The 27,630-nt window shown below is 42.1% G+C and overlaps 2 protein-coding genes across 3 annotated transcripts in view; one reads left to right on the top strand and one right to left on the bottom strand.

The window, feature by feature from the left end:
• Positions 1 to 11,487, top strand: part of SLC9A3 (solute carrier family 9 member A3) — a 53,966-nt gene extending 42,479 nt beyond the window's left edge. Inside the window, exons 11-16 of one of the 2 annotated variants that reach the window (XR_005103406.1) lie at positions 3,163 to 3,278; positions 3,892 to 4,021; positions 4,552 to 4,728; positions 5,306 to 5,381; positions 7,078 to 8,704; positions 10,922 to 11,487. Coding sequence is in view for 1 of the 2 variants with exons in the window: in XM_037381837.1 (XP_037237734.1) it covers positions 3,163 to 3,278; positions 3,892 to 4,021; positions 4,552 to 4,728; positions 5,306 to 5,381; positions 7,078 to 7,274 (696 nt within the window). In the remaining variant the exon portion in view is untranslated. Of the gene's footprint in view, positions 1 to 3,162; positions 3,279 to 3,891; positions 4,022 to 4,551; positions 4,729 to 5,305; positions 5,382 to 7,077 lie in introns of both variants that reach the window. The other variant, XM_037381837.1, reaches the window with a different exon arrangement.
• The window catches only part of LOC119145399 (endoplasmic reticulum-Golgi intermediate compartment protein 3-like), a 27,630-nt gene continuing 39 nt past the window's right edge, over positions 40 to 27,630 (bottom strand). Inside the window, 9 exon segments of the mRNA XM_037381838.1 lie at positions 40 to 2,840; positions 2,964 to 2,986; positions 4,188 to 4,258; positions 18,344 to 18,401; positions 20,069 to 20,234; positions 21,390 to 21,483; positions 25,302 to 25,421; positions 25,533 to 25,677; positions 27,580 to 27,630. The exon segment at positions 27,580 to 27,630 is cut by the window's right edge and continues 39 nt beyond it. Coding sequence (XP_037237735.1) covers positions 2,768 to 2,840; positions 2,964 to 2,986; positions 4,188 to 4,258; positions 18,344 to 18,401; positions 20,069 to 20,234; positions 21,390 to 21,483; positions 25,302 to 25,404 — 588 coding nt within the window. The 5' untranslated portion in view covers positions 25,405 to 25,421; positions 25,533 to 25,677; positions 27,580 to 27,630 and the 3' untranslated portion in view covers positions 40 to 2,767.

The raw sequence follows: 27,630 nt of genomic DNA on the forward strand, positions 1-27,630 counted from the left end.
ACTTATGAACACTTGTTGACATATTATAGTATTGTTTGGTTTTTTTTTTAATTTAAAATGTAACCTAAATTTGCTATATCACAGGAGATGTCTAAAAGAAAACTATTTTCATTTCTGCTCTGCTTTTTTTCCCTAAATGTGTTTTGAGGCTCAATATCACGTTTGAGTGGCTGTAGTTCTCAGTATTATGTCTGATCCCCAAATATGAGTATATTGTACTTATGTTCTTTTCTGTTGGATTTTACTAAATAACTTTGTTTCTATATTTGTGGCATGAAAAAATACTGTAATTCCAAAGGGATCAAGCAAACTACTGTCTTTCTAAATGTGTTAACAGAGTCTGGCTCTGGCAGAACAGTGGTTCTATGTGATGACAAATCTGATTTGAAGAAGCTGCCTTCCAAATGCTGGGGATATATGGCCAAAGCAGTGGACTGCTATAATTTCATTCTGCCAGATCACAGTTACAGAAAAAAATCGGGAAGAGTAACTTCAATTCAATGGAATCATAACACCTACACTTCAAAAATTAGGGTTAAAATGAGGTACTGCAGATATCAAACACAATCACAGAATTGTGAAGTCAGAGAAACTTAAGACTTGCAACAGGAGAAATGTTTAAAGTTACAGAATAGGAGAAAGTTACTGGGCTTCTGCAGGAGTACAGCTCCCAGACTGGAGCAATGTTAACAAATAGTATAAGAATTCCCAATCTTCTTCAATATGAAACTGGCCACCTTAGTTCAAATCTCAACAAATGTGCAGTGTTCTTATAGTACAGAGGATAGTTTTAAATGGAATAGTTTAAACAGTGATCTTTGAAGTGATAATCTTATCTATGCCCGTAATCTCCAACTGAACTAATTTTCACAGCTAGGTGGTATACCAGTTTTTGTTAATTAAAATAAACACTATTACTACAATTGATACTGCTACTAACAATAATTTCTTTTCTTTTTTTGAAGATGAGCTACAGCCAGGCTGACTTAGTACAGTGAAACATGGAATTTCAAAGATCAAATTCAGAAAATAAAATGAAATTCAGAAGTGGTGTTAATGTGAAAAATGGGGAGTGGTTCACAAGATAAGCAAATACTTCCTTTTGAGATTTTGTAAATTATCCACTCGGTTTTCAGACCATTTGAGCTCAGGAACTAATTTTCTTTCTCCTAGTGCTTTCTGGGTCACACCTCAGAGGAAGAAGTGACTTTGAAGTTAATGAGCATGAGACTCATGCTCAGATTCGCTGCTGAATCTGTTCAGTAGATTCATTACAGTATTCTTTTTCTCTTTAACGGATGCAAAGGGCTCTACAGATCACTAAGCCACGCAGATTTAGCCCCAGAATGTTTATCCAATAATGTCTTGAATCCCATATAGTAATGTCAGATTAATTTAGATTATTAATATTTCAGGAGTTACCTTTTTCATTATACTGTAGTACAATTCATAACACAAGGAAACTGACTTGCTACCCTAGTAAAAATTCTATTGTGTATATTGTGTCTTGCAGAAAAAATTCTATTGGCAAATGTCTACTGATCTGATAACAGATCAGAAATTAAACGTTCTTCGGGTTCTAAAAATTGCAACATGCTTTATTCCAGTGGAAATTAGTTATGTTAATATGCCTGATTATTCATGAGTTGTGAATGCTGAAGTCATTCCACCTTTCTCACATTAATATTTGCTTCAGTGATACACTGTTTTAACAACCTTTCCTTCACTTCTGAGATGTATCTTTGAGCTAGATATATGTGAATTACAAGCTGACATTGAAATTTAAGCCATTTCTTCCAGGAGGAGGATCTGCCTCCCCCAGCCACTACTCACTCTCTTACCACCTGCGAAACTGAGGCATTTGAAAAGTGTTTATTTTTTCAGCTCTGCTGTTATGCTGCATCTGTACAATAAACCAGAGCTTGAGAGAGTTCAGTCTGAACCTAAATAAATTCCTTGCAGTTGATAGGAGAAAGCCTAAGCCAGGCAAAATTAAAATAATCCAGAACAAGTGAATAAAAACAACTTAAAATACAGTTCATAACTTCTGGCTAAAATTCTCCACTGATGATGCGGCATGATGTATGTATGAAATATTAAACTTGATTTGAAAAGAAAGTCAGATGCACTTAAGAAAACACACAGAATGATGCTGACCTAGAATTTACTTCTTTTTCTCTGAAGTTTTCTGCCTACAGAGGCCAGAGTGTGCTCCTTAATGCCACTGATCTGATACAGCATGTGCTACTGCAACATGTATGTGGCTTACCACAGCAAAAGGAAACATTTGTTGGATTTGCTTTATGGACATAAAAAGTAAAGTGGATGCAGTACAATTAAAATTTGAAAAATGTAGATAAAATCTCTTTATTTTGCAAGGGGGATGGTTTTCCTTAGTGTATTTTTAATTTCAGTTTAAAATGTAGAGACCTGGTATGTGATCTCTCTCTGCTGAGGTTCGAAATCATAGATGGGTTCAGCCCATGTAACCACGACATCACTTGACAGCCACCTCTCCCTGAACAGATCATGCAAGCAGCAGGGAAAACTGTGAAGACATAAACCTGAGCTTCTCCAGCAGCTCCCTACTGTGACACTGGTTTTAGAACTGAAAGCAAATCTCACCTCTTCATGCCATAACCTCTTTCAAATGGTCTCGTAGACTTCTGCCAGCAGCTAACATTTGCTGCTTCCAGTTTGGCAGAGACCAGAGAACTAAAACATTGTGTCCTTGAAAACACTACTGTGAGCACAGTGGTGTGTAGAGTCATAAAAACCTGCACAAACATCCCGATGTGCTTGGTCTGCAATGCGTTACAAAGTAAAATCCCTGAAAGGGTCTGTGAAGAGAAAAGAGTTGGGGTGCAAAAATGCAAGGATGTAAGTTGCAAACATGCCGAGGCCCAAGTCGTCACTCGCCTCCTCAAAATCATTTTACAGGTGTGAAACGGCTTTTCCCTTACCTTTGTTCACTGGCATAGTCACTCTGTAAAGAAACCATAAAATAAAAAAGGGGTTTGTATTCATTAATGAAATGCAACTTCTCCTCTGCTTCTTGTGCCATTTGCATACAGCAGCCTCACAAATTATCCACATTTTCTGCTATGCATATCACCCTGGGTGTTCACACCTGTAATATGTCTTGTTCCTTTCTGTGGCCAGGGAGAACGTAGGGGTTCCTTGGCATTTATACGTTCGCCAAGTACGGACAACATGGTAAATGTGGATTTCAGCACCCCACGCCCAAGTACTGTGGAAAGCTCTGTTTCTTACTTACTGTAAGTAATGTGGACTGACTGGGGAAGGTTTATGTTGCATGTGAGGAAATGGAAACGGTGTTACAAATTTTGAAAAATGAAAATTATGGGGGCTTCATTCACTACTTTTTTATCTTCAGTTAATCTTTTCTCTCGCATAAAATGGGCATACATACACATAGTTGCATTTTACATAAAAATTTTTGCAGTAAAGGGTGGTAGGACAAAGCAGCTGTTCACGTTAGACTTGTTTCATACACCTTTTGTTCACTGACTGCTATAACCAGGGCTAGATGTCATTCCCTGTCTGCTTCAGAAAAAGTCAGGAGAAAGGCAAGGAAAAACCCCCAAATTTCTCCTTCCTTAACCCTTTCATGATTCTTTTGCCAAACAGATTGTGTATCATGTAAACTGAGAAATTAATGCTACGCTCACCTGAAAGACTAAAACCAATAATCTTTTCACATTTCCCATTAGATACTTGCTCACTCAGTTTAGCTGATTTTGACCTTTCCTTGTTTTTTTAAAATTCATCTTCATTTCTCTCTCTTGTTCCCCATTTTCCTGTTTTTTCTTTCTCTTCAGCAATTACTGATTTTTAAAAGTGCTGTTTGAATATTGTCTTCTTCTTCAGGAGAGAAAAAGCTGGACCAGTTTGCCTTGACATGCAAGCTTTAGAGCAGAGGAGGAAAAGTATTCGGGACACAGAAGACACAGTTGCTCATCACACCCTACAACAGTACCTGTATAAACCCAGGCAGGAGGTGAGAGCAGGAGGCTAGCATGGGACTGTTTTTCAGTCTAAAACTAGGAGACCTTAGGAACCAGAACTTGGGAGAGAGACTTGAAAGGAAAGAACCCATCTGCAAAATCCGCTCCCTTGAGGAGGACAGGCTCTTTGTCTATGTTTTTTCTCATTTAGGAACATACCTCTTTAACAGAACTAGTGCCTGTGATTTCACTGGCAGCAGTGGAATGCAGAACTGGGTCCAGTATAGGTTCTGAAGCAGGAATAAATGGAGAGTGTCAGCTGAAGTGATTCAGACACTTACAGGGAGAGGCTTACTTTGAATGAAAGTCACTCTTACATACTTAAAATTCCTGGACATACACCTGTTTCATGGTGAAGAAAAAGAAAGAAGAATAGGAGTCTCATTAATGCCTTCAGACTAGCCTTTGGTTCATTTTTTTATGAAGTTGTTTACATTTGCATGACACTGATTGAATGCATTGATTCAGGGCTTCCAGCTGTATTTCTAAATAAATGAATATTGTCTTCCCTTCCTGGCCACAGCACAAACACCTGTACAGTCGACATGAGATCATGCACAGTGAAGATGAGAAACAAGACAAGGAGATTTTCCATAGAACAATGAGGAAGCGCTTAGAATCTTTCAAGAGTACCAAACTAGGAATAAACCATTCCAAGAAGCTCAATAAAATCCACAAGCGAGACCGGGGCCAAAAAAGGGTAAAATTCTTTAACAAGGACCCAGATGTAGCCACCTATTATACAAACTAAGGGGTAGGGAGGGCAGGGAGGACTCTGAAGGGTCCGATGTCCTGCATTTATCTCTGCCCTATAGAACTTTATGAACCTAAAGGCCTAAGCAAGAATAGATTATAAACTATGAGATAAGTCAAGGGGCATCTTCTCATGTGCTGCTTTTCTCTGTGCTTTGGGACCCTTCTTCTGGGTAAGAGATCTTTGATCACTTGAAAAACAACAGACCTTGAGCCATGCTACAACACCCTGGGGAGACACTGCAGGGTAGATGTAGCAGGGTAGCACCATAGCATAGAGCATTCCACAAAATTTGCATGAAACTAAGAGGGAACGTACAGCATCCAAACAGCCAAAGTTCCTTGCTCTTCCTGTAGTGAGTATGAGTGTAGGGGGGAAACTAATGACATCCATATTGAGTCTCAAGCAAAGATTACAACAGATTGCAGGGTTAGATTGCTGAACGTATCATTTCAAAGTATGTCACTGCCATTGCAATCTGATGGTGATACTGGTTTTGGTAACTTCATTTGTTTTCTTTCAGCGAAACAGCAGTGTCATACCAAATGGAAAAATACCTTCAGAAAATCCAGTACAAGATTTTACTTTGAAGGAAAAAGGTAAAAAAACCCTCTTAGACCAGTTTCATTAGCTGCATTTTACCAGCTATGTTGTCAATAAAGCATCACTGAAAAATTTTGTTAATACTCAACAGTGAAGCTGGTATTGAAAAAGGAACTTCTAGTTGTAATTCAGAATTCAGAGTAGGGATCTGATCAGTGCCTAAATGCAGTGTCTTGGTTATTTAGAAGTTGTTTTTCTAGGCAGCTGGATGACAAACCAAATTTTAATTGGACTGTTTACTTAAATTTTTAAAAGATCCTATTTAAATTTTTAAAACAAAACAATGCAGTGGCTATAGCATAGATGAATTTTCATCTTCCTTTTGGATAAGCTGCAAAGAGCAACTTTTGCTAACATTTTTCTTTTTCATCACAGCAGGATATGTCTGCTGAGGATGCCATGCCACATAAAATTCAGTAGTTGAGAGGACATTCTGATCTGAGTTAATGTCTATTTGTTTAGAAGGGTCTGGACCAGAGTCTGAATCAGAGCTGATGTTAGGCATGTGCATTAGAACTCAAGGCGAGTGTAGCTTTGAAAGGAACATAGTCAGAGGCCAGTTTCAGCACCCGTTCACCATTCACGCACAAATCTAACACACAGGTCAGCCTTGAAAATATTCTTTGGAGCTGACAGGCCTAGCGAGCATCCCTAGCAAAAGCTGGCTTTGCATGTACAGCCCCAAATTCTTTCATCTTATGTTTTGGCCATCTTTTGGCATCTGTTTCAGTCACACCAAGATGTGATAGGTGCTAATATGTATGTAAGGTAGTTATAAAATAGTGTCACTTAAAAACTGAAATGTGGTTTAAAAGCCACTGAACTAACTTCTTTCTTTCTTTCCCCTGTGTATGCATGCAACCCTTTGATCTCAGAGAGAACTGAAGTAGAGAGGGATTAATCTTTTTCTCAGTATCTCCAAGCAAAGATATTTTTCTTAGATATGTTCTTTGAACATCTATTTGAACATCATGTTCGGAACAATAACTTTCCTTGACACAGGAGCAATACAGGCTGGCTGAATAATATTCTGGAACCTTTTTTACATGGGAAGAGCTTTCTAAATGCTTATAAGTAGACCATTTAATGCTGTCTTCTTAACACTGTGTATAGATGTCACCCTGCACTTAAAAGAAAAGCTTCACTGGAAGACAGTCTTAATGAGTGGTTTAGCAGCTGTTGTAAAACTGATTCTACTGCAGTAGAAGTAGCAATGACCTCACCAGGTTTGAAATCAGTCAGGATACCAATGCTGACTCTGTCAAATGATGAAAATGTAGTGACTGGTCATTGCAACAGGACAACATTTGTGAACCCAAGACCATTTAAGACACGAAACACAGCAGCAGCAGCAGAGGTGCCATGCCATAGGCTGCTTTGCTTCAGTCCCAGGAAAGCAGATCATTCTGTCTTAGCCAGAGTGAGAATCTCTCTCTGTCACAGCACCACATAATAATGCAAGCCGGCAGCCTGTGCTGAGTTTCTTGACGTAATTGGTACCTAAGCTTGAACTCTACATATGTTCATGTTCACATTTCAGTGCTACAATGACTGATTAAATTTTGCCTTTATGTAGATGGTTGTTAAAGGGTACCTTTGATAACTATGTCAGCATCAAACCAGCATGAAAATATTTTCTGTCAGAACTAATACTAATCTCTAACCAGATTGGGACTGTCTTTCTTGTTCCAGATTTGGAGTTCTCTGAATCAGAAGAAAATAACGATTACGAAACTTTGCATCTAGGCAAAGGAGTCGATTTCCTGGCTGATGTGACGAAGCAAAATTTCACAGATACTCCCACTGGTAAAAATACTAATTACCTACAATGTGGGTGTGGTTTTTTTTTTCAATTATTAAAAATAATACTAGAAATGTTGCTGATTTAGCCTGTATTTTTTGTTTTGTTTTGATTTGGTGTGTTCTATTAGAAAATATATTTGCTTAATACTTATATTAACAGATAGAAAGATTTGGATATCTGGAGATACGGAGAGCATCAGATTTGCTACTGGTAGAAGCTGTCAGCATGACTACCTAAACCTTGTACTTGCATCTGAAGCACTTTGTTGTGACAAATTTCATGCTTCTTCTTTCAGGCAGGATTCCTTCTCTTAAATTTGTAACTCCCTCAGATCCTTGCAAGCTCACAGAAATCACTGAAAAAGGCAGATTTGCAGCATTCCTGGAGCATTCATTGGACTTGATTTCCATCCCTGAAAGGCTCCTCCAAAATAGCAGACTGAAAGTGTATCATTATATACAACGGAAATAATGTGACATGATTTATAAAGTTTTAAAATTTAGTATTTCTCTTTAGCACTTTTGTATGCAAATTTTCAGCATACCACTGTACACTCCTTATGTAACACAGGGCATGCAGTGAGGAAAACCACTGGTGCCTGTACTCTTTTGGCAGACGTGCTGATACAGCCTTTTCACGGTCCCATTAAAAATTGTCTTTGAGAATGTATAAAGGCATCAGGAAATTGTTCTAGAAGTAAGCGGATGGCAAGATGCAGACCTAGACTAATTTTTAAAATTTCTTTTTCTGTTCAAACACTACAAACTTGATATCTATACAGGCTCTGGTAACTTACTTTTGACCATTCTGTGGCCTGCTTTAGCTCCTTCACACACATCTTGTTCCTTTACGGAGTTGTGTGGATTACGCATTTGCAGTAGTTTTCCATCTATTTTTTTCTTTTTTATGGGTTTGAATTAAATTTTCTGCAGTTATTTTATATTGTGCTTCATTTTCCTTCAGATTTTCTGGACGATTTCTTCTTTTATTGTTCTTATTTTTTTATCTCCAGATATCCCAAAAATAACTGCATATTGATTATAATATACAATTTTTCTCTTTAACAGAAATCCAAAAGGACTAGCTATAACCAAGGTAGAAAGAGCAACTTGTGTGTGTATAATGGTCTGTGTGCTGGCCTAGTCACATCTATACTGGCATGTACTGGCCTATTTTTTCCCCGCTATAGCCATTCTCCTTTTACAAAGCATCTTATTACCAAGAATTTTTTTTGATTAATTGTATTTGTTCACTCATGACCTTTTTTTTAGGAATTGACAACCCAGTATTTTCAGCTGATGACGATCAAAGCATCTACATGAAGTTCTCACCATGGTTGTCTAGTGAAGATACTGTGGTACCATCACAAAGGGCCCGAGTGCAGATCCCATATTCTCCAAACAACTTCAGACGGCTTGCTCCATTCCGGCTCAGCAATAAATCAATAGATTCCTTCCTGCTAGCAGATGGCCCAGAGGACCGACCCAGATCTTTTCTCCCAGAATCAACACAGATGTAATATTTTAAAAGATACCACCTTTCTTTTCAATCAGCCTTCTTATCAGCCCTGACTGCTGACAAGTAAACTTACTTTTCTGAGGGTTTTCTTCTCTTTCCTTCTTGATTCCTTCCTACAACTAAGTATCTTCTGTTTTCCTCCAGCTTGAATAACAAACATATTTCTATTTTCTTTCTGTAGAAGAGCTGTCCAACTATCTGAGGTCCAATGCCTTGCTATTTTTACAGCAGATGAGGGTCCTGCTTTGTTTTGGCTTGAATACTTTAAATGCCAAGAAAATAATATTCCAAATATCAGAATATTGTGCATCCATTTTCAAGAGGCTCCAGGTTTCTTGGTTAGGCAGTTCTAGATGATAAAATTGGTATCTGAATTCCCTAACAGGAATCAGGTAATTGTGATTCAACCCCCCTAAACAGTCTTTCCAAGTAATGTTGTTGCTACTGCATGCATATGTAAGCAAAGTGGTCTGAAGCCCCAGAAGGACAATCTAGTTGCTAATACCAAGGGATATGGTTTGCCCATAGAGCTCAGATGAGTCAGTTAACCCATTGGACTCTATAGCCTTCAGACCTACAACAGAAGCGGTGGGGCTAAACCAGCAATGAGCTGGGCTGAGTGTCTCATTCTTAGCATGCTTAAAATATAATTTTTGACCCTGTTGCTAAGAAGCCTTGAGTCAGTTCTGAACATTTCTCCAGGTTATTTATCCAATGCCCAGGAAGGTAAAATGGTCCCACTGCTGCAGCATAAGTACTCAATGACACTGTTGATGTCATCACTAAATTACATAAGAAGGAGTTTAAAAATGAAGCATGTTTACTAGAATGCATCAGAGTTCGCTTGCACAGGTAGAGATAATTACATAACAGCCAGTCTGTGGAGAAGCAGAATTCCAGTTTTGGTTAGAGCTTTATCCTTAAACTGTGAGTTTATCTTACTCCATACCTTATTTTGAAACCTGAGAAATGCTTAGCTTTCTGATGCAATAAATAACTTGTTGCTAGAGGCTTAAAATTAAATTGACTCTGGGCTTAAATTAATATCCTAGTTGCCCTTTAATTCTTGCTTTGTGGAAGTTTTCCATACACTGAAAAGCAGCCTTCACTTCCACAATCAACATAGTGAGTGCTGTAAATGAGGTGGGTCAGGTCACAATTCAGACATCATGACTGAAGGGAACATAGGGCCCTGCAGGGATCATGCAATGAAATGCAAGTCAGTTTCATCATGAATTCACTTTTGTGGAATTCATGATCACAAATTTATGACCTAGTATCCTCTGTGCATTGATAAATTCCGATGTCCTGATTAAAGACTTGAACAATGAGCAGCATTCCAAAAGGAAAACTTCTCCTTGACACTTATCCACATTAAAATTCTATTCACTTTTTTTTTCCCGCCGGAGAACATTGCTATAAAATATTGGCATGTGACTTGCTGAACATTTTATTGTTAACCTTTCTTCTTTTCCTCTATTCTATTTACTTATTTATAATTGATTTTATTATTAGGAACTGCTATCTATAAGTTCTTGTGCAGGTATCTTTGATACATCAAACTCACTGGTTTTTGACTGCTGTGTTTCTTAGGAAGTGTTTTGGGAAGTTAGATCTCCCAAGCTAATAAGCTTAGACCTTGATTACTCTCTGAATTTTCTCCTTAACAAAAATCTCCTGATAGAGAATGACACTGAGATTTCAATTGAAAGTTTTTTAAAAAGCAATGCAAACTGGAACCCAAGGGTGGGAATGTGAAGTTTCTCTACACAGTCTGAAGTGCACAGAAAACTGATCATAGGTTCTGGTCATTAAGAAATTGACTCCCTGGTGATACCCTCTGCTACTTGATTGAAAAAGCACAGTTTCTTTCAAAAGTTTCTCTAAGATTTCCTTGCTGAGCATCAGGGTTAAATGTTTCAAGACAAATGGTCCAGCTGATGACTCCGTCTCCTAAATACCTGAAACAGGCAGTTGTTCATCACAAGCACTGAACTAAGTTTTGCCTCATACACAGCAACGATAAGGAATTTAATAAACTCACTTTGGGTTGTCCAGGAGAGAAACTGGGGGAGGGTACAGTTCCCCAGCAAAAAAAGCCATCTTAAACCACTCACTTTCCTAAGGCTTTCATAAAAATAGCCACAAGCAAGGCCAGCCTGCTAGTACAGAAAGTGTGTATTACCAATGTTTTCATTTGATCATGCTTTCTAGGTGATATGGACCATGATGCTGAAATGACCGAATACTCCTCTTCAGATGACCAGCTAAACCAAAATGAAAGTGTTTCAGTGACCCCCCTGCACTTCTTCCCATCTTGCCTTCAGATGCCTTGGACACAAAACTATTCTTCATTGGAAAACAGAGGGAATATATCTCTTTCTCCTGTCTCTGAGTATATAGCTTCTTGTGACCCAAATGTACCTGATCTCTTCTGGGAGGCAGATACAGATGCGAGTAACAAAGAAACAGTAAACTCAGGGTATTGTTCTGAAGTTAGCTACAAGTCAGAGAATTCACAAGAAGAGAATTCTCTACTTATGTTTGAAGGGCTGGAAGACTCTTATATGAAGGAGCCCCAAGAGAAGAAAATGTTGCTTGATGTGCAAGGAAATTACAGATCTGCTGCAGCCAGACGTGTACAAAGCCGACGTTCTTTTCACAGGCCGAAACCTCTGCAACACCCTAAGCTTCAGAAACTAGCATCTCTTCCAGCATCCTGCCATGTCCCTCCACATTCTCTGGAGCAAGAGGAAACACAGTTGTGAACCAGGACTTACCTGAAAGGAGAAGACGAGAGAGGATAATTTGAATAAAGGGCTTCTATAAAATTAGAGAGCAACCTATTGGTTCATGGGATCTGTTCTAGGATGTTTCAGATAGAAAGGGAGTGGGATCCCATGATGTCAGAAAAACTGGAGCTTTTCTGCTGCACTTACATTTTTAAGTTCTCATTCTTAATGAAAGGTGCACAGTAAAGGTGAATTATGCCTCCTTGCTATTTTTTCATGTAGACTGTTACAAAAAATCATTATTATTTTTGGAGGGATAAACCAAGAATCTTTTCAAATGGTAAATCCTTGGAGTTTTCTACATGGAAATGGTTTAATTATGCCATAAATGCATTTAAAGAAATAGGCTGCATTTGCTGCTTCAGTAATGGAACTCAGTATTTCATGATACATGAAATTAATGCAGGAGAAGCCAATGGTTAGCCTCTTGCCTGCTAAGTCTACTCTGATTGAAGTGGATTAGTGCCTTTTGTAAGTGCAAGCTAAAGAAAAATATTTTCCTGCTCTTGAATATTTGTGTCACTGAGTGGGATATTGACTCGGTGGAAAACTTTCCAGGGAGAGGAAAGTCCTGGCATCTTGAAATTTAGTCAAGGACTCCGGGAAGGCCTGCCTTTGTTCACCTTCATTTCCTTTGCTCAGTAGCACTGGAATGAAAGAACATCTGCAATTAGCTCAGAATTTTAGTTTGTGTGGTCACAAACAACTCATTTCATATTCTTAATCAAGCTGCTCTATTTCATCTAGCCTCACTCAGAAGTGTAAATATCTGTCATTTTTACTGCTGCTTTGGAAGACACCTTCCAAATACTCTGTTGGATTATCTTGTTAATTTATGTATCACTTTCAATAGCTGATCAGGATAATGGTCCCTCAGATGCTGTCCCATGTTTTGCCAGATGGTTTAAGTGCCACAATGACTCAGGATGTTGATGGTTCAGAGTATTGTACAGAGGTAGTTTGGCTACTGTGTATGTATATATATATACCTGTTTGTGTCAGGAACTTCGTTAATTTTTTTGTCTCCGGTTTTCTGTTAAATGATAGTAGTTGATTGCACTAGATGCCTATGGCATATGCATATGAATCTGATCTGCATCACCTTGAAGACAGCTGGAGACATCAGAGAAAGCCAACTCAGATGAAGACTAAATAAAAGTGAAAATGCTGAGACCTCTCATGGATGTGTAACACTACATCCCAGCATATACTCCTCCGACCTATCTCTATTTTGCCTTGGATGATTCCAGTCCTGCAATTTTGGGTTGAAATCTTCAGTGGTATAAGTTGCAAAGGTTCTGTGACAGCAATAGAAGATGAGTGCTTACCTGCTTCTGTGATCCTGATGTATACCTTATTTCTGTCAGATATCGGTGTAAACCATATATAAATGAGCTAAGCCAGCTTCAGGGAGGTATCTGAATTGCTTACGACTGGATACAACAGAGGCTTTCTTTGCTAAATTTTCCTTTACCTATAGGAATTACAGGTTGTTTTCACTCTACCTACCCAGGTTCTAGGTGATTCTGTGTCAGGTGTCGAATTTGAGATTTACTCAGACACCCAAAAAAAGTGGAGCGATGTGTGAAAATTTGTGCCTACACCTTTTCCCTATCTTTCTCCTCTTTGCTAAAACTGCCTGTTAGGCTAGTAGAAATTGCAGAGATGTGATGGCAAATGTCATATACAGACCTAGATAGATACATAACATATGCCTTTAGAGACTAGATTCAAAGTACTAGTTCTTTCGATGTCAACCCACAAGCAGCTGCCTGTTTGCAGTCACATTGGGCACTGACTCAAACCAATGTCCCTAACTGGAAGGCTTCATCACCCAGAGCTGGTCTTGTTGAAGAACGTCATGAGAGGTAAGGCTGTCACCAGTAGGGATGCTAATTTTATAATTCAATAATGTAAATACATCTTTCTGTGAACTGAGTACATATGAACATACTATTTTGGTGAAGTAGAGCATGTTAATGCTGTTCCAGATATTATAATTGGAACAAGTATTTTAGTTATTGGCACAGATATATAACAGGACCATGACTGATCCCAAATATTAGCACAGGTGAAGTGCAATGTGCCAAAATCGAACCTGCAGTCTCACAGCATAATGCTGAAGTACCAAGACCAAAGTTGGCAAGATGCTCATCAGGTGTTGGCTTTGAAATAAACTTTCATTCCTTATTGCTGTTGTACAGAGGTTATTGCTGTGTTGCAGTGAGAAGATGAACCGCACTGTGGGCTGTGTTTTCTGCATGCTTGTTAGAACATTCCTAATCTATTCGTGTACAGGCTACCTCAAGAAAACATTTGTAAATCATCATCAGCAGATGGGAGTTTTCACCAGATAAGTGTTGCACACATAAGAGTATGTAAAGTTGAAAATCACAGGATATAAGACTTTAATGTTCTTGTATGCTTTCATGCTAAACAAGAGAGGATCAATAGACACCACAGTGTTTACAAATACAGCGGTCTCAGTGTAAAATCAGCAGGATCCGGTATGCTTTTGAGAGGGCTGTTGGCTGTAGTTTCATGAAAGAGAGGGGAACATGATGCCATCTTTAACAATGGAAGAGATGGAAAGACAAAGGGCTTAACTCCCCATTTACTTTCAAAGGCCTCCAGGCATTGTCTTGTTGTGTGATCCTAGCTGAACAGATGAAGGACAAAATGGACAATTCTGATAGCAGAGACCTTTCCCTGGAACTGCCTGCATAATTTCTGAGACTTTAATGCCTCTGGAAGATGTTTTCTAGTATAATTGCTTTTACAGCAAGGGTTTGTTTTGCACAGTTTCTCAATTTGAAATGTGCTAAAAAGAAAGCTTCATGTCCCCAGTTTCTATATTGACAACATAGATGTATGTATCATCTTAGCTGGAATATAATGGTTTATAATTCCTTATTTATTTCCAAGGCAATGGCTCCAAATGTCTACATATACAAAAAGCAGGTTATAAGAGTTCATCATCTATCTCACTCACCCACTCCCTGTGTACTTCCACATTTTAGTATGTGTCCTGTGGGTGTGCAAATATTTGATTGCTTCTTCAGTGCACTTTAATCAAGCACCACTAATTTCCATCACAGCAACATAGATCTAGAGCTGCTGAGGATCTGACTGTATGCATCAGCTTCTTTTTTGGCATGTGAATTAGATTAGCATGATCTGTTAGTAAATTGGTTCGCCTCTGGTTAGGCCAGCGCAGGTCTTGCTTCCCTGGCTGAAAACTTGTCTCTAAATTTGCTGACGTGCTCTGTCAAAGAAAGGCAAGTTGGGAATTCCACAGTTGCTGTTTATTGAGCCAGTAACTATGGCCTACCTTGTTGTAAAAGGATGAAATGCAGAAATATTTGACATCTCTTTTATATGTTTTGCTCTGTGGATAAGGTTCTTTTAAACAATGTTTATTATGCTGCACTATGACCTAGCAATGTTAAAAAAAAAAGAAGTGTTGCCTGCATTTGGATGAATTCTGTCTCTCTGAGATGTGAAGCTAGTTATTGAAATATATGAAATTATATTTTACAAATATATGGTCTAGCCAGAGATTTACGTAACAAAGGTTGCAAAATAATCACGTGCCTTAAATTGTCACTCTTTGGAGTGCTGTTGTTTGGAGATTTATGTGTGTACTTTCCAAAAAGTGTCAACTTACTGCATATATTTTTAAACAAGTCAAGTTGTTCTGCTAATTTGTCTTTATAGAAATGTTTTAATAGTATATCATAATGAGAAGTTTGGCAATAAATTGTATCACTTTCGTGGAATCGCACTGCTTTGGCAAATGATTTAGAAAATCATTTATTTAGTACATTTAGAGAAGACTGTGCATACAAGACTTCTGAGAAGTTTGTATTCCTGCTCCCAGATCAGGGTTAAAAAAAGGATAATAGTGTGCGGCTGATAATTCATAGTCGTGGTTTAACCCTGGCCAGCAACCAAGCACCACACAGCTGCTCACTCACTCCCCCCACCCAGAGGGATGGGGGAAAAAATGGAAAGGGATGTAAAACTCAAGGGTTGAGATAAGAACAATTTAATAGGTAAAGCAAAAGCCACGCACGCAAGTAAAGCAAAGCAAGGAATTCATTCACCACATACCATGGGCAGGCAGGTGTTAGGCCATCCCCAGGAAAGCCAGGCTCCATCACATGTAAGGGTTACTCGGGAAGACAAATGCCGTAACCCCCCTTTCCTTCTTCTTCCCCCAGTTTATATACTCAGCATGATATCATATGGTATGGAATACCTCTTTGGCTAGCTTGGGTCACCAGTCCTGGCTGTGCACTCTCCCAGTGTCCTGTGCCCCCCCAGCCCTCTGGCTGGCAGGGCCCAAGGAACCGAAAAGTCCTTGACTTAGTATAAACATCACCCAGCAACAACCAAAGCCATCAGTGTGCTATCAACAGTGGTCTCACACCAAATCCAAAGCACAGCAGTGCACCAGCTACTAAGAAGAAAATTAACTCTATCCCAGCTGAAACTAGGATATTCATGACATTTATAAAATGAAAATAATTAAAAGCAGCAACAGAAGCTGCTGAAGATGAGTCTCTGACAAGCGTGACACTTTTCTGTTGTTTTAGCCTTGCTGCAGTCCATGACAGAATTCCCATGGACCTTATAAACCAGTATTTCCATCCTTAGAACAGGTGTCCATATTTTGTCGACACATAGATACTATCATTACACCATTATTTAAACTTCACATACATGATGGATGATACATAGCGTCTTATGTATAAAGCATCTCAGACGGCAAACTCTGCCATGCGCAGAGCGGCGTTCGCTGCTGCCGCCGCCCGATGAATGAAAGTCGGTACTGCAGCCCTGGCGGGCGCATGCGCAGTGGCGCCTCCCCCCTCGGCACTGCTGGCCGTTAGTACCGGCATCGCGATCCCGCGCTGGCCTGCGGGGTGGTGCCGCGGCGCCTGCTGCTGCCTCCGGTAAGGAGCCGCCGCTGCCGTCCCCCGAGCACGCTGCCAGCGCTCGCTCCGCACGGGAGTACCGAACTGCAGCGCCGCTGCAGCCCCGGGACAAACGCAGCCTGCGGGTGCTCGCTGCTGCAACAGCCCCACCCCTAGCGAGAAGCCCCACAACCTGGAGACCGCGGGGGTGTGGAGTGGCTGCGCCCCTCTACGGTTTCAATTCCCTCTCACTCGGCAAGGACACGGTTCCGCCCTTGCAGGCCTCAAAGCTGCACACCTCTGCGCCAGGCTCCTTCTGCGCATGCAGGGCTCGAGCCCCCTACGCAAAGGCGTCAGGCCAGTTCTGTGCATGCGCTGCCCTTAGGTTGCCAGTAACGCTACTGTGCATCCGCCATGAAGGGAGTAACAGCGGGCCTGCAGAGAGGGACTTGGGGGTAACAGCGGGTCAAAAAATGGACACGAGCCAGCAACCTGTGCTCGTAGGACAGAAAGCTGACCATATCCTGGGCTGCATCCAACGGAAGCATGACCAGCATGTCAAGGGAAGTGATTCTGTCCCTCTGATCTCGTGAGACCCACCTGGAGTACTGCATCTGGCTCCGGAGTCCTTGGCAAAGCAGGTCCAGAAGAGAGCCACAGAAATGATGAGAGGGCTGGAACACCTTTCCTAAGACAGGCTGAGAGAATTGGGGTTGTGCAGCCCGGAGAAGAGGCTCTGGGGAGACCTTATTGTGGCCTTTCAGTACTTAAAGGGGGCTTATAAGAAAGTTGGGGACAAATGTTTCAGTGGGGCCTGCAGCAATAGGACAAGGCTTAGTGGTTTTAAACTGAAAGAGGGTAGATTCAGACTAGATAGAAGAAATTTTTTGTGATGAGGGTGGTGAAACACTCATAGAAGTTGCCCATAGACATGGCAGATGCCCCGTGCCAGGGAACATTCAAGGTCAGGTTGGACAGGGCTGTAAGCAGCCTGATCTAGTTGAAGATGCCCCTGCTTCCTGCAGGGGGGCTGGACTAGGGGGCCTTTAAAGGTCCCTTCTTGTCGCGACGGAGGGAAGACACAGTCACTCAATATGAGTGATCAGCAGACTTCGTTTATTGTCTCTTACAGTCACCTTTTATGCCTTCTTATAATTAGCTCATACATATTACAAAAGTTAAGCTCATTATTGGTTAGTTGCCTAAATACCAAGCCCGCCCCTAGTTTCTCTTCTGTAGTTATCTGTTCCCACCTGCAACATTCTTTTCCCACCAAAATCTTCCTGTTATTGTGTAACAAGGACAGCCAAAGACAGTGTATTTTGCATTACTTCAGATAAGCTGAGAGCGATGTACATTTTTGTCCAGCCAGCTGGACTATGTCTATGTGACCCTTTTCAGCTAGCCAGTTATCCACACCTTCTGACACAAACCATTCCGTGATTCTGCAAACTACCACTGTCATTCTGGCCACTGTGTGTTTATATATACACACTTGAGGAAGTCAAAATCCTTCACAACTGAAATTTTACTCTGACAGTTCTGAATTGCCTTGAAATTCTCAAGAGCTTTTCTCCAAAATAGCCCTTCCAGAGATACCGATATTCAGATCCTGGACTGAACACCGTACCTGAGGTTGTTTTACAGCAGGGCAGCAAAGTTTTGTAGAACAAGTGAGGCTGAGAGACTGCCCAGACACATTCTCCTCCATGTTCTCCCACACCCATGTGGCAGCACCTTCAGAAAACACTTTTCTATTCGTTCCGGATAGTTCTAAACCTCTCAACAAAATTTCACCAATGCCCCCCCCACCTTGAAGCAGTGCTGCTGTTACCACAGAGAGCAATGCAAAGATGTTCAAAGGAAATGGTCAGAAACACTCGGAAGCTAAAGGTCACAATAAGCAGGAAAAGAAAATACTTTACCATGTACATGAGACTGTTGGAAATTTTTTGCCGGTGCAAAGTGGAAATTTTCAGCTACCTGCAGGAGACAGTAATCTTTCATTAAAAGGCCTGAATCTATATAAACAAAGCAGTCATACTGGTGGTTGGATTTTCAAATTTTTGTTTGGATAAGATAGACAATAAGCAACTCATTGTCATGGGTGACAATACCAGCAAATATTGTCCTAAAAGAGATATGAATTTCCCCTCTTCCTCACAGGCAGTCATGTGGAAAGCCATAATCACATACCGATGTTGACAGTAACTGTTTTATGCAGAGTATTTTAGCGGACATAAAAATGGGAAGAAGGAGGAATCAAGTCTACTGGGAGGGAACTAACTGCTGCTGTAGGAAATATCAAAAGGTATCACAAGGTATCACAGAAACGGAGTGGAGAAAGTAACTGGGAGGGTGAGCAGGCAGGGTAAGAAAACCCTTAATACAATAAACAAGAGTGGTCCTATGTATGCATCCATGAAAACAAGCCGTGTTCTAAAATAAAGCACTAAACCTACCTACCAAAAAACCCCCAAAAAAACACCCACACTCCAAAATCCCCCAAAAGACAAAGGTTATTAAAATTTTAACCTTGACCATGAAAAGGATATGGATATTAGATGCCAGTCCTCCATGACACTCGTAGCAATCATACACATCCTCCCCTGGAAGATTTCAATGCATCAAGCTCACATGCTACATTACACCTTTGAATGTCCATGCAAACCTATCGCATATGTTAACTGTGGACGCAATGAGAATGGAGATGTGCGAAAATCCAAGAGCCTAACAAGGGCCCCCAGAAATTTCCCTAGTGACACCCACCCTTGGACCCTTGCTACCCACAGCACTCCCCTTTGAATCTTTCCTGCTCACCACACTTTGTGGCAAAGGGTCCTGTAATGGTTCAGCACCCACGATGATGCTCAAAACACGATGTCTGGCTTCATGAGCGAAACGGTGGGGTGTGTTTGGTTTTGGGTTTTTTTCAGAAATAAAGAATGTTGTCTCCAGGAATAGTACACAAAGATGTAAAAAACCCTCCAGATTTTGAAATAAAGAAGTAAAAAAAAAAAATTAGCCTGGGCCTGACTGCTAGAATGTACTTGGGTACGTAACCTGCACATCCCAGTGTTTTGAGCTCAGTAACCTGACAAATGACAGGGTAGTTACATAGTCATCTGGTGTATCTTTACATTTTCATACACCAGTTGCAAAAAACATCTCTTTAAACATCTTCGACCTTGACAACTCCAATAGTCTTGCTTCCACTGGTTTTCTAAAGAAGGGAACATTTCACTCTCTCCAGCACCTCTGCTGACAAGTTGTTGCTTACTGTTATCTCCAGCACCCACCGATGGTCTCTGTTTTGAGACTAGAAGGGCAGGTGGGACAACCTCACCTCAAAGAAGCTGCCTCTCCTCCTCCAGAAACCTCAGTAAAAAGACTCACTAGCTGGATGGTAGAAAAAGCTAAGCTTCTCTAGCCAACCCACCTCATGAAACAGAGAATTAGCCCCTTCCCACCCTTTTCGTGACCCTCCTACTGAACCCCTCTTACAGGCACAAGTACCTTGCTGAGCTCAGGGATTATTACAGTCCTGTGAACACTTAAAATTGGAAAAAAAAAGAGCAGAATGCCCCAACTGTGCCTTCTGACGCTCATCAACACCATGCAACAGGCTCACGGCAAAACCCATCTCTCACCTTGTTGACCTCCAGGAAACCGTACACTCGGCAGCCCTCGTTCTTCTGCTCTTCCATTTTCTGGCTAAATCCTTCCCTCCTGCACTGCTCTATGCTATCCGGGTTCTCGAAGGCCCAGCCTCGTCACCTGTATGCTTCTCTGACATCGTCACAAGTATTGCAGCACCTGCAAGAGCACAAACATCATCTTATCATCTTTACAGGGATAAAGAGACACTCCAGCTCAGGACTCAAATCCCCGGTGGATTTTATTTCAACAAATCAACGAAGCAAACTTCAGGAACTGGACACTGAAAGGTGGTCTAACGCTCCTGAAGGAGCTTGAGCTTCCTGACGTACTTTTTGAGATTTTGGCACGAGGATGCAAGCTGTTTTAATGCAGCGCTTAATTCTGAAGAGGGCTTTAGTTGTCCATTCAGACAGCTAAGTCCATTCTCGGCAAATAAATTTGCTGCAGAAATGACATTTGTTTCTGTGGGAAGTCTCCCACAGTTCTGAGTAGCTTGGGACTTCCCCATGTGAACAAAGCATCTACCTGTTTCTATTCCTCCCTTCCTCCGTTTTTAGGGAAAGATTGCCAACATTGGAGGCAAGGTTAATGGCAAACTTTCTTCCTTGCTCTTCTACCTCTGGACAACATCTCGCTCACCAAAAAAAACAATTGTCTGTCTCTGTTCCATGTTGTGCTGGACAAAAAAAGTTGAAGGCTGGAATCATGAATCCCTCAAGATGGAAACATCTCTGGGGAAGGATGCAACTTGACAGATGTGACAAACTAAGTTACTACAGAGACAACAATAGCAAAGGATAGTCCAGAACCTGTGGACTATCACGAATCCATTCTTACACAAATTTGCAGGTAGAAGGAATGAGAAACACCCAATGACACCCATCATTTGTCTGAGTGATAGGTGTCTGGTCTTTGCTCCCATAAGAATGCAAAGCCTGCAGCAGAAGTGAGAAGGCAAAGCCATAACTGGGTTTTATTCCAAGACAGCTCACAGAACAGTGAAATAATTTACACAGCTCCCCTCTGGACACCAAGTAATCCCAGAAAAGGTTCTGTTTGCTAAGATACAATCTTTGTGCTACTGCCCTTAAACAGGCACGCAGACAAAACAGACAACCTAACTGTGCACGCTCTTAACAATCATGAGTGCAGCACAGGCGTACTAAAACACAACAGCTCTCACCATTCTCTGAACAGGTGCCCAGGAGGATTTCACTGTACGGACCTTCGCAGACATTTTGGAAAAAACCCTCCAACACGTATGCCACATTAACTGTACTGATTCAAGCACTAAGAAGATGTAAAGGTTACCGAATGTCCTCTGACTCTGCCCCGTAACAGCTTTCACAGTGATTGGCATCCAAAGCATTTGGATCAAACACCTTTTCTTCTTCTTTCCCCAGTTCTAAGACAAAAGAGGATTCAAAGTGACGAGGCACGTCTAGAAACACTATCTTGTACTTCTGCTCTACGCACAGAAACTGTTCTACACATGAAGGAAATGATTTTGTATCAGAATCTGTGCATCCTGCACCCAAAGCTCACCTGAAAGAATGCACAGGGCCTGCTGAGCTGCAAAATAAGATCAACAAGCAGAGTAGCATTTGCCAACTGAAGAACACCCTCCATAGAAAGAACCAGCCACCTATAAGCCTTGCCGGAGCGCCAATCAGATGTTACTTGCACAAAGGCTTTGTTAAAATTTTGTCTAAAGCAGACCCAAACAGCAAATTGCGACCGATACAGGACCTGTTACACAAACAACATTTTAAATAGCAGACAGCAGCACATAGCGCATAATCCTGTCCCAAGGTATGTAGGGAACACAGTTATATATTGCTGTGAAACTAGATCACAGTGGGAATCTCCCAAGCGGAAAACTGACACTCAGCTCTCCAGTACAACGACGCTGACAATGCACACACATTAACCACTGGCTTACTAGAAATCTCCAAGGAATTTCTATCTTTGTCATGATTTTACAATTCTGCAAGTGTCTGTGCCACCTGTGTGTTGAATGCGCAGCCACAGTACAGCTGGGGCACAAACTCATAGAGTTTTATGTTCTTAAATGCAGAAGGCTGCAGAGGGACTCATAACAGAGATGAGAGCTGGCAACAGCTGAAACCTGCCAAAGGGCAAGACATGCCTCCAAAAAACTCAAACAGGACCTTTGTTTTCCCAAAAACCAAAACAAATACGAAAGGTCTGTAAACTTTGGAGTTCGGAATAAGTGAGCCAAGGAACTGCATGTCTAAAATTTTCAGAAACATGGGTTCTTATTGGAAGAGGCCCTTTAAAACCAGGCTGTTTCACTCACAAATCCTGAAGGACAGGACCAAGTCTGCTAGATTACAAAAGCCCTCTAAGGCTCACTGTCTAGGTATCACCACACTACCCCCTTACGAGCCTCAAAAAGGTGGCTTCTTGGATAACTAAGGCTGAGGCAGGTGATAAGTGAGACACTGCTGAGGGGACAAAATATTATCGGGACCTTCTTTGTTGAGATTAGGAAGTATAACAGGTGGACAGAAGTGAGTATTAAAGACATCTGTATTAGCCACAGAAAAAAAAGATATTTTAATTAGAAAGTATGAAATATGCATGAAAATCAATCGTTAACCTCACTTCTTTATGGTAGTTATGATCAAGCAAATAAAAACTTTTAGGAAAATATACCCATTCTTAAACCACTGTATGAGGCTTTTACTTTCTACAGCTTACAACATTCAAACAAGTCGAGAGTACAATTAAGAATTCAACCAGTATAGGTTTGGATCCTGCAATTACACTAAAAGATAATGTCAGGAAGAAGCAGCTTAATAATTCCTATGCTTTGTCAAAGCCATGATTCCTGCCATTTGAAGAACACCTGTACAACACATGGAGTCTTTCAAGATACAGCAACTAGTAACAGCTTTCTGAATGTAATCAGTAGCTGCCTGTCAAGTTGTCTCACAGAACACCCAGAGGTACTGCACACAGCTTAGATACTATAAAGAAACTGCAGTACATAAAACCCCACATGCAAAGTTTCCTGCTGTTAACATGGTCCTCTACTTGCATGCAGATATGCATACAGGTATTCCACATGACGCTGGAAAACTCAGTCCATGTTAAAAGGAAGGAAACAGTAAATAAAAATAATAATAAAAAAATTCAATTCTCTATCGCCATCCAATGGAAATTAATGAGATGACATCTCAGCACAGAATGCAACCTACCATAGAAATCATTAAGCTATTAACTATTTCAATGTAACTATGATCAGGAAAAGCCTCCACATACTACTCAATAATATTTAGGTATGCTTTACTAAATTTAAGGTTAACATTAAAGAAAATGTATTTTTAACTAAGAAATTTAAAGTGCTGAAGCAGCTAAGTGGCAGAACCAGGCCTCGTCCCTAGCGTAGCCCTAATCCAAGGCTGGTTTAAAACCCAGTCCAGTTAATCAGTGGGAGAACAGAGAAGAAACAGATGATCAGTTTGTGCACACAGGTGCTCTCAGGAACATAGGTGTTTATAGAAAAAATTGGTGTATGTGAATAGGAACTGCTCATTCAAAGACTAAGCGCGCTTGAAGGAGCGTGTGAGTTAAAGCGGACAGAAAGAAGATCACAATCCAAGGAGGAGCTTGGAACCGAGGCAGAGACTGGAACCGAGCAGGTGAATCAACTGGAACAGAGTCAGGTGATGGATTCACAGAACCGATAGGACCAAAGGAAACTCCTAAAAACTTCAGACATTGGCTAATGATCTGATAAGCATATGTAAGCTGTGCTGTATCCCTTGGTTCTCTGCCACTCACTGGGGTGGTGGCCCAGCTCTGAGTCGTGACTAAAGCAAGCCCAGCGGTAACCACGTCTGCGTGCATTTTTCCTTTACCAGTCAATACTGCTATAGTTGCCATTTAAATAACTGACTGAAAATCAAGCGTTACTAACAGAAACTGATAATCATAGAGTTTCACAAAAATGGGTGTACTCTTCCAATCTAACTTGCCACACGTGTGGTGGGAATCAAACTAGCCATGTAATTTTTCCAGACAGCAGAAGAAATTGCTTGCTGCATGCAATACAATTTGATTGCTTTCAAAATGCCGCTCCTGGATGAGACTGTTTGCTCCCTCCAAGTTTCTCTTCCTCTCTGTTGATAATATAAGGAACGAGAGTAATCGGTTCAGACAGAGTAATCCCAGTGGAGGCCGTCAACACAAGTAAGGCAGGAGGCCTAGATGTGTTAACAGAGAATTAGATACAGAAAAGCAGGGTTTGACCCCAGACATTACATTTGTCATGCCACAGCCTCTGAATACAGAAAGGCTGCTAAGTGACGCAACAGTAAGAACGCTATCACCACACTTCTGTGACAACAGGAGAAGCTCTTGTACCTAGCCATTGTTCAGCTCTTGGCTTAGTTTAGCCTTTAAGCTTTTAAGAACAGAAAAGTTAAATCTGAGTTACAACGAATCAGCAAATTTAGTGTAGTTCTGTGTATTGGCATGAACTATCTTCCAGAACAGATAATAAGGACCTCACATTTTAGAAAGACAAAGTCAGGACAGTATTACCATTACATTGCAACACTACCAGAATCGTTCCCAGTTTGTATTGAAGTACAACAGTAAGTCATAACATGTAAAAAAACACAGAGGAGAGGTTTATGTAGCCAAGGACCACTTACTCCAACTTGTAACTGATAAATCAACTGAAATCTATTAATCAGGTATGCATTAGCACACACAAAGCAAATGTAGTAAGATGCAAGTTTAGGCTTAAGGGTCAAGTCAGTGGAGCCTTCCCTGGAGAGAGGCTCTTTCCTCTAACCAGCTCGTCCCATTTGTCAGCCTCCTAGGATTTAAAGATGCAACCAAAGTCAAGTTTTGCCAGAGCAGCTGCTTGATTTCTAGTAGGAAAAGCCTGTTCACTCAGCAGCTTTGCTCCTGAAATGCATCAATGAGTCCTTGTCCCAATTTCAGAGGGACCAGGCAAAGACTTGCCTCGCAAAATTACTGAGTATAATATATATATACACACACAGAGAGAAGCTTGCCTGATCTGCCAGTGTAATAGATTTGTGTCCTATAAACTCTTCAAGAGTTTGTGGTGTTTAAAACACTGTGAATTCAGCCGTCCCTTGTTCCCATGAATATCATAGCAGGCATATGGTGATGGAAAGGCTATGAGAGGATCCATCCAAGAATGGCAGAATAGCATCTTACCGTATCTCTTGGCTTCTGGAGTCACATGGTTGGCGGCTTTATCCAAGTGTTGTTTAAACAGCTTGTGCTCTACATCCTGCTGCTGCTCTCCTGTTACATCCATGGCATCGACATTCAAATCTGAAAGCAGTGAGCAAGGAAAGCGGTCTAGGAACACACATTTGTTATGGCCTGTGGCAAGCAGAGGAAGTGAAAAGACAGAATCTTTCAGCCAGCAGGGTAAGAACTTACCAAACCGGAAGAGTGTGTACGACTAGGGCCAAGTGACCGACAGGGAATAAAACACAAGGTGCAGCACGCTAAATGGCCTTCCCAGGTACGGGGTTTGGTTTGGTGTCCCAGAAGGACCATTTCCAACTTCCAAGAAAGCATTACCCTGAAAGGTAGACACGCTTAATAAGGCAAAAAGCCAAAAGCAAAGCCCTCAAAGCCCGGAAACATTCTCGGGAACACAGGAGTTAAGCCTAAAATTGGTTGAAAGCTGCCTCCTACCTCTTCCCCCACCACCTTTCCCCCTTCAACATCAGCACATTTCCTTGTGATCCCTTTTCACAAAAAAAAGATTGAGGCCTGTGGCATCAGCTTGGTACCGAAGCACCACGATGCGCTTGCTGGCTACATGCTCTTTTAGAAGGCTGACAGCTTCTCTGCACACAACAGCAGAGGCTTCCAGTCTCTCTGGCTTTCCCACACCCTGTGAAATGTGAGGAAGGCAAAGACTGATAACATCTCAGGGGGTCAGGAGGAAGTCAAGATGCACTACATCTAGAGCCTAACGCATTACCCAAAGGAATTACCACAACAGAACAAGAGGCAGGAACGATCGGTAGACAGGCAGATAAGATGCATGGCAATAATACCCAGTCAGACTTGAAGGACTTCCAGTCACTTCATCCCGCAACTTTGTTTTGCATTTAGTTAAAAGGTAATCAGATTCTTAATGCTCATTCTGCTTTTATAACTGCTGGAGAAAGGCTAACACGTGGTATTGGCATTACAGTCAGAATTCAAGTACCCAAATCACGGCAAAGCTGTGCCTTGTCAAGTGACTTCCAAAGCAGGCTCTCGAGCCTTTCAACAAGACAGTCAAATCTGGAGTCCCAAAGGAACTCTGTGCCAGCTCTGTCAGTGCGACTGAGCTCTCTGACAAAGTACACCACCATACAGAAATGTAAGTGGGTTTATACCTCAGGCTCATTTACAATGTAGAAAAATAATACTGCCCGACTGGACGTGCTGGTTTAAGTGCCCAGCAGGCCTGGCTGTGTAACCACGAGGCACCACCAATTCCGCCCTGTCTGCTTCCCAAGCAGCAGCGCAGCACTCGGAAGCAGCGGGCACACAGAGCCTGTGGGCCCTTGGCAAGTACAGAAGTTACCCCTCTGTGGTCAGCAGTCCGACTCACAAGCCCAAGGCATACGTGGAAAAGTAACATCTAGAGTGACCTTCAGTTTAGCTCCCCTTGATTTGTCAACGTACAATTCCAGATGAACCCAGGTACAAAGAAAAAACAAAAGAGCCCCATTTCACTGGGAAGCAACCCAAAAGGCCTCTTCCCCTCGGCTGCTCTGACCAAGGAGCTGACTGTCAAGACACAGGATCAGCAAGACACCTCAGCTGCTGCCTCCCAACCTTCCCCGGTAGTTAGACGCTTGCCCTTTGTAATACTTTTTAGAGAAATCAGCAGTCGGGGGCGAGCGGTGGGGATTCCACCGCCGGCTTTCCTTTCTTTCTCGTCTGCTCGCAGAGACGGGAAGAGGCTCCTGAGCCACCCCCCTGCGACAGCGTTACCGCAGGTCCCAAGGCAGCCTCTGCGGCCCGCTGCCACGGCCCGGCCAGCGGCTGGGGGAAAGACAAAGCCCCGCGCAGAGCTGCGGCGGCTGCCCGGGCACCCGGAGGCGGCGGGGGGGCGGCAGGGCGCCGCGGGCAGACCCCCCTCCCGGGCCCCACCGCCACAAGGGAGCACCGGGGCCGCTCCGCCGCCGCTCCTCGCCTCCTCGCTGAGGTAGCGGCGCAGCTCCGAGAAAAAAAAAAAAGCAGCACCGTGATAAGACCGCTGACCACCGTCACTGCCGGGGAGACGAGAATCGCCGGCAGCCCCACCGGTCCCGGGCCGGGCCGCCTGCCCGCTCACCTCAGCCCGCCCGCCGCCAGCACCAGGCGCTCCCTGCCGCGGCCGAGCGCCAGCCCGCCACGTCCCCTCCAGCCGGTCGCTGCCCGCCGGCCACGCCCGGGCTCGCCCACCGGCCCCCGCCCCGCCCTCAGCCCCACCGCTCACCCAGCGCGCCGACGCACGTCCCGGCCGGAAAGTCTTCCAGGCTCCCGGGGA

This window comes from Falco rusticolus, chromosome 3 (assembly GCF_015220075.1).
Source record: "Falco rusticolus isolate bFalRus1 chromosome 3, bFalRus1.pri, whole genome shotgun sequence".
NCBI lineage: Eukaryota > Metazoa > Chordata > Aves > Falconiformes > Falconidae > Falco > Falco rusticolus.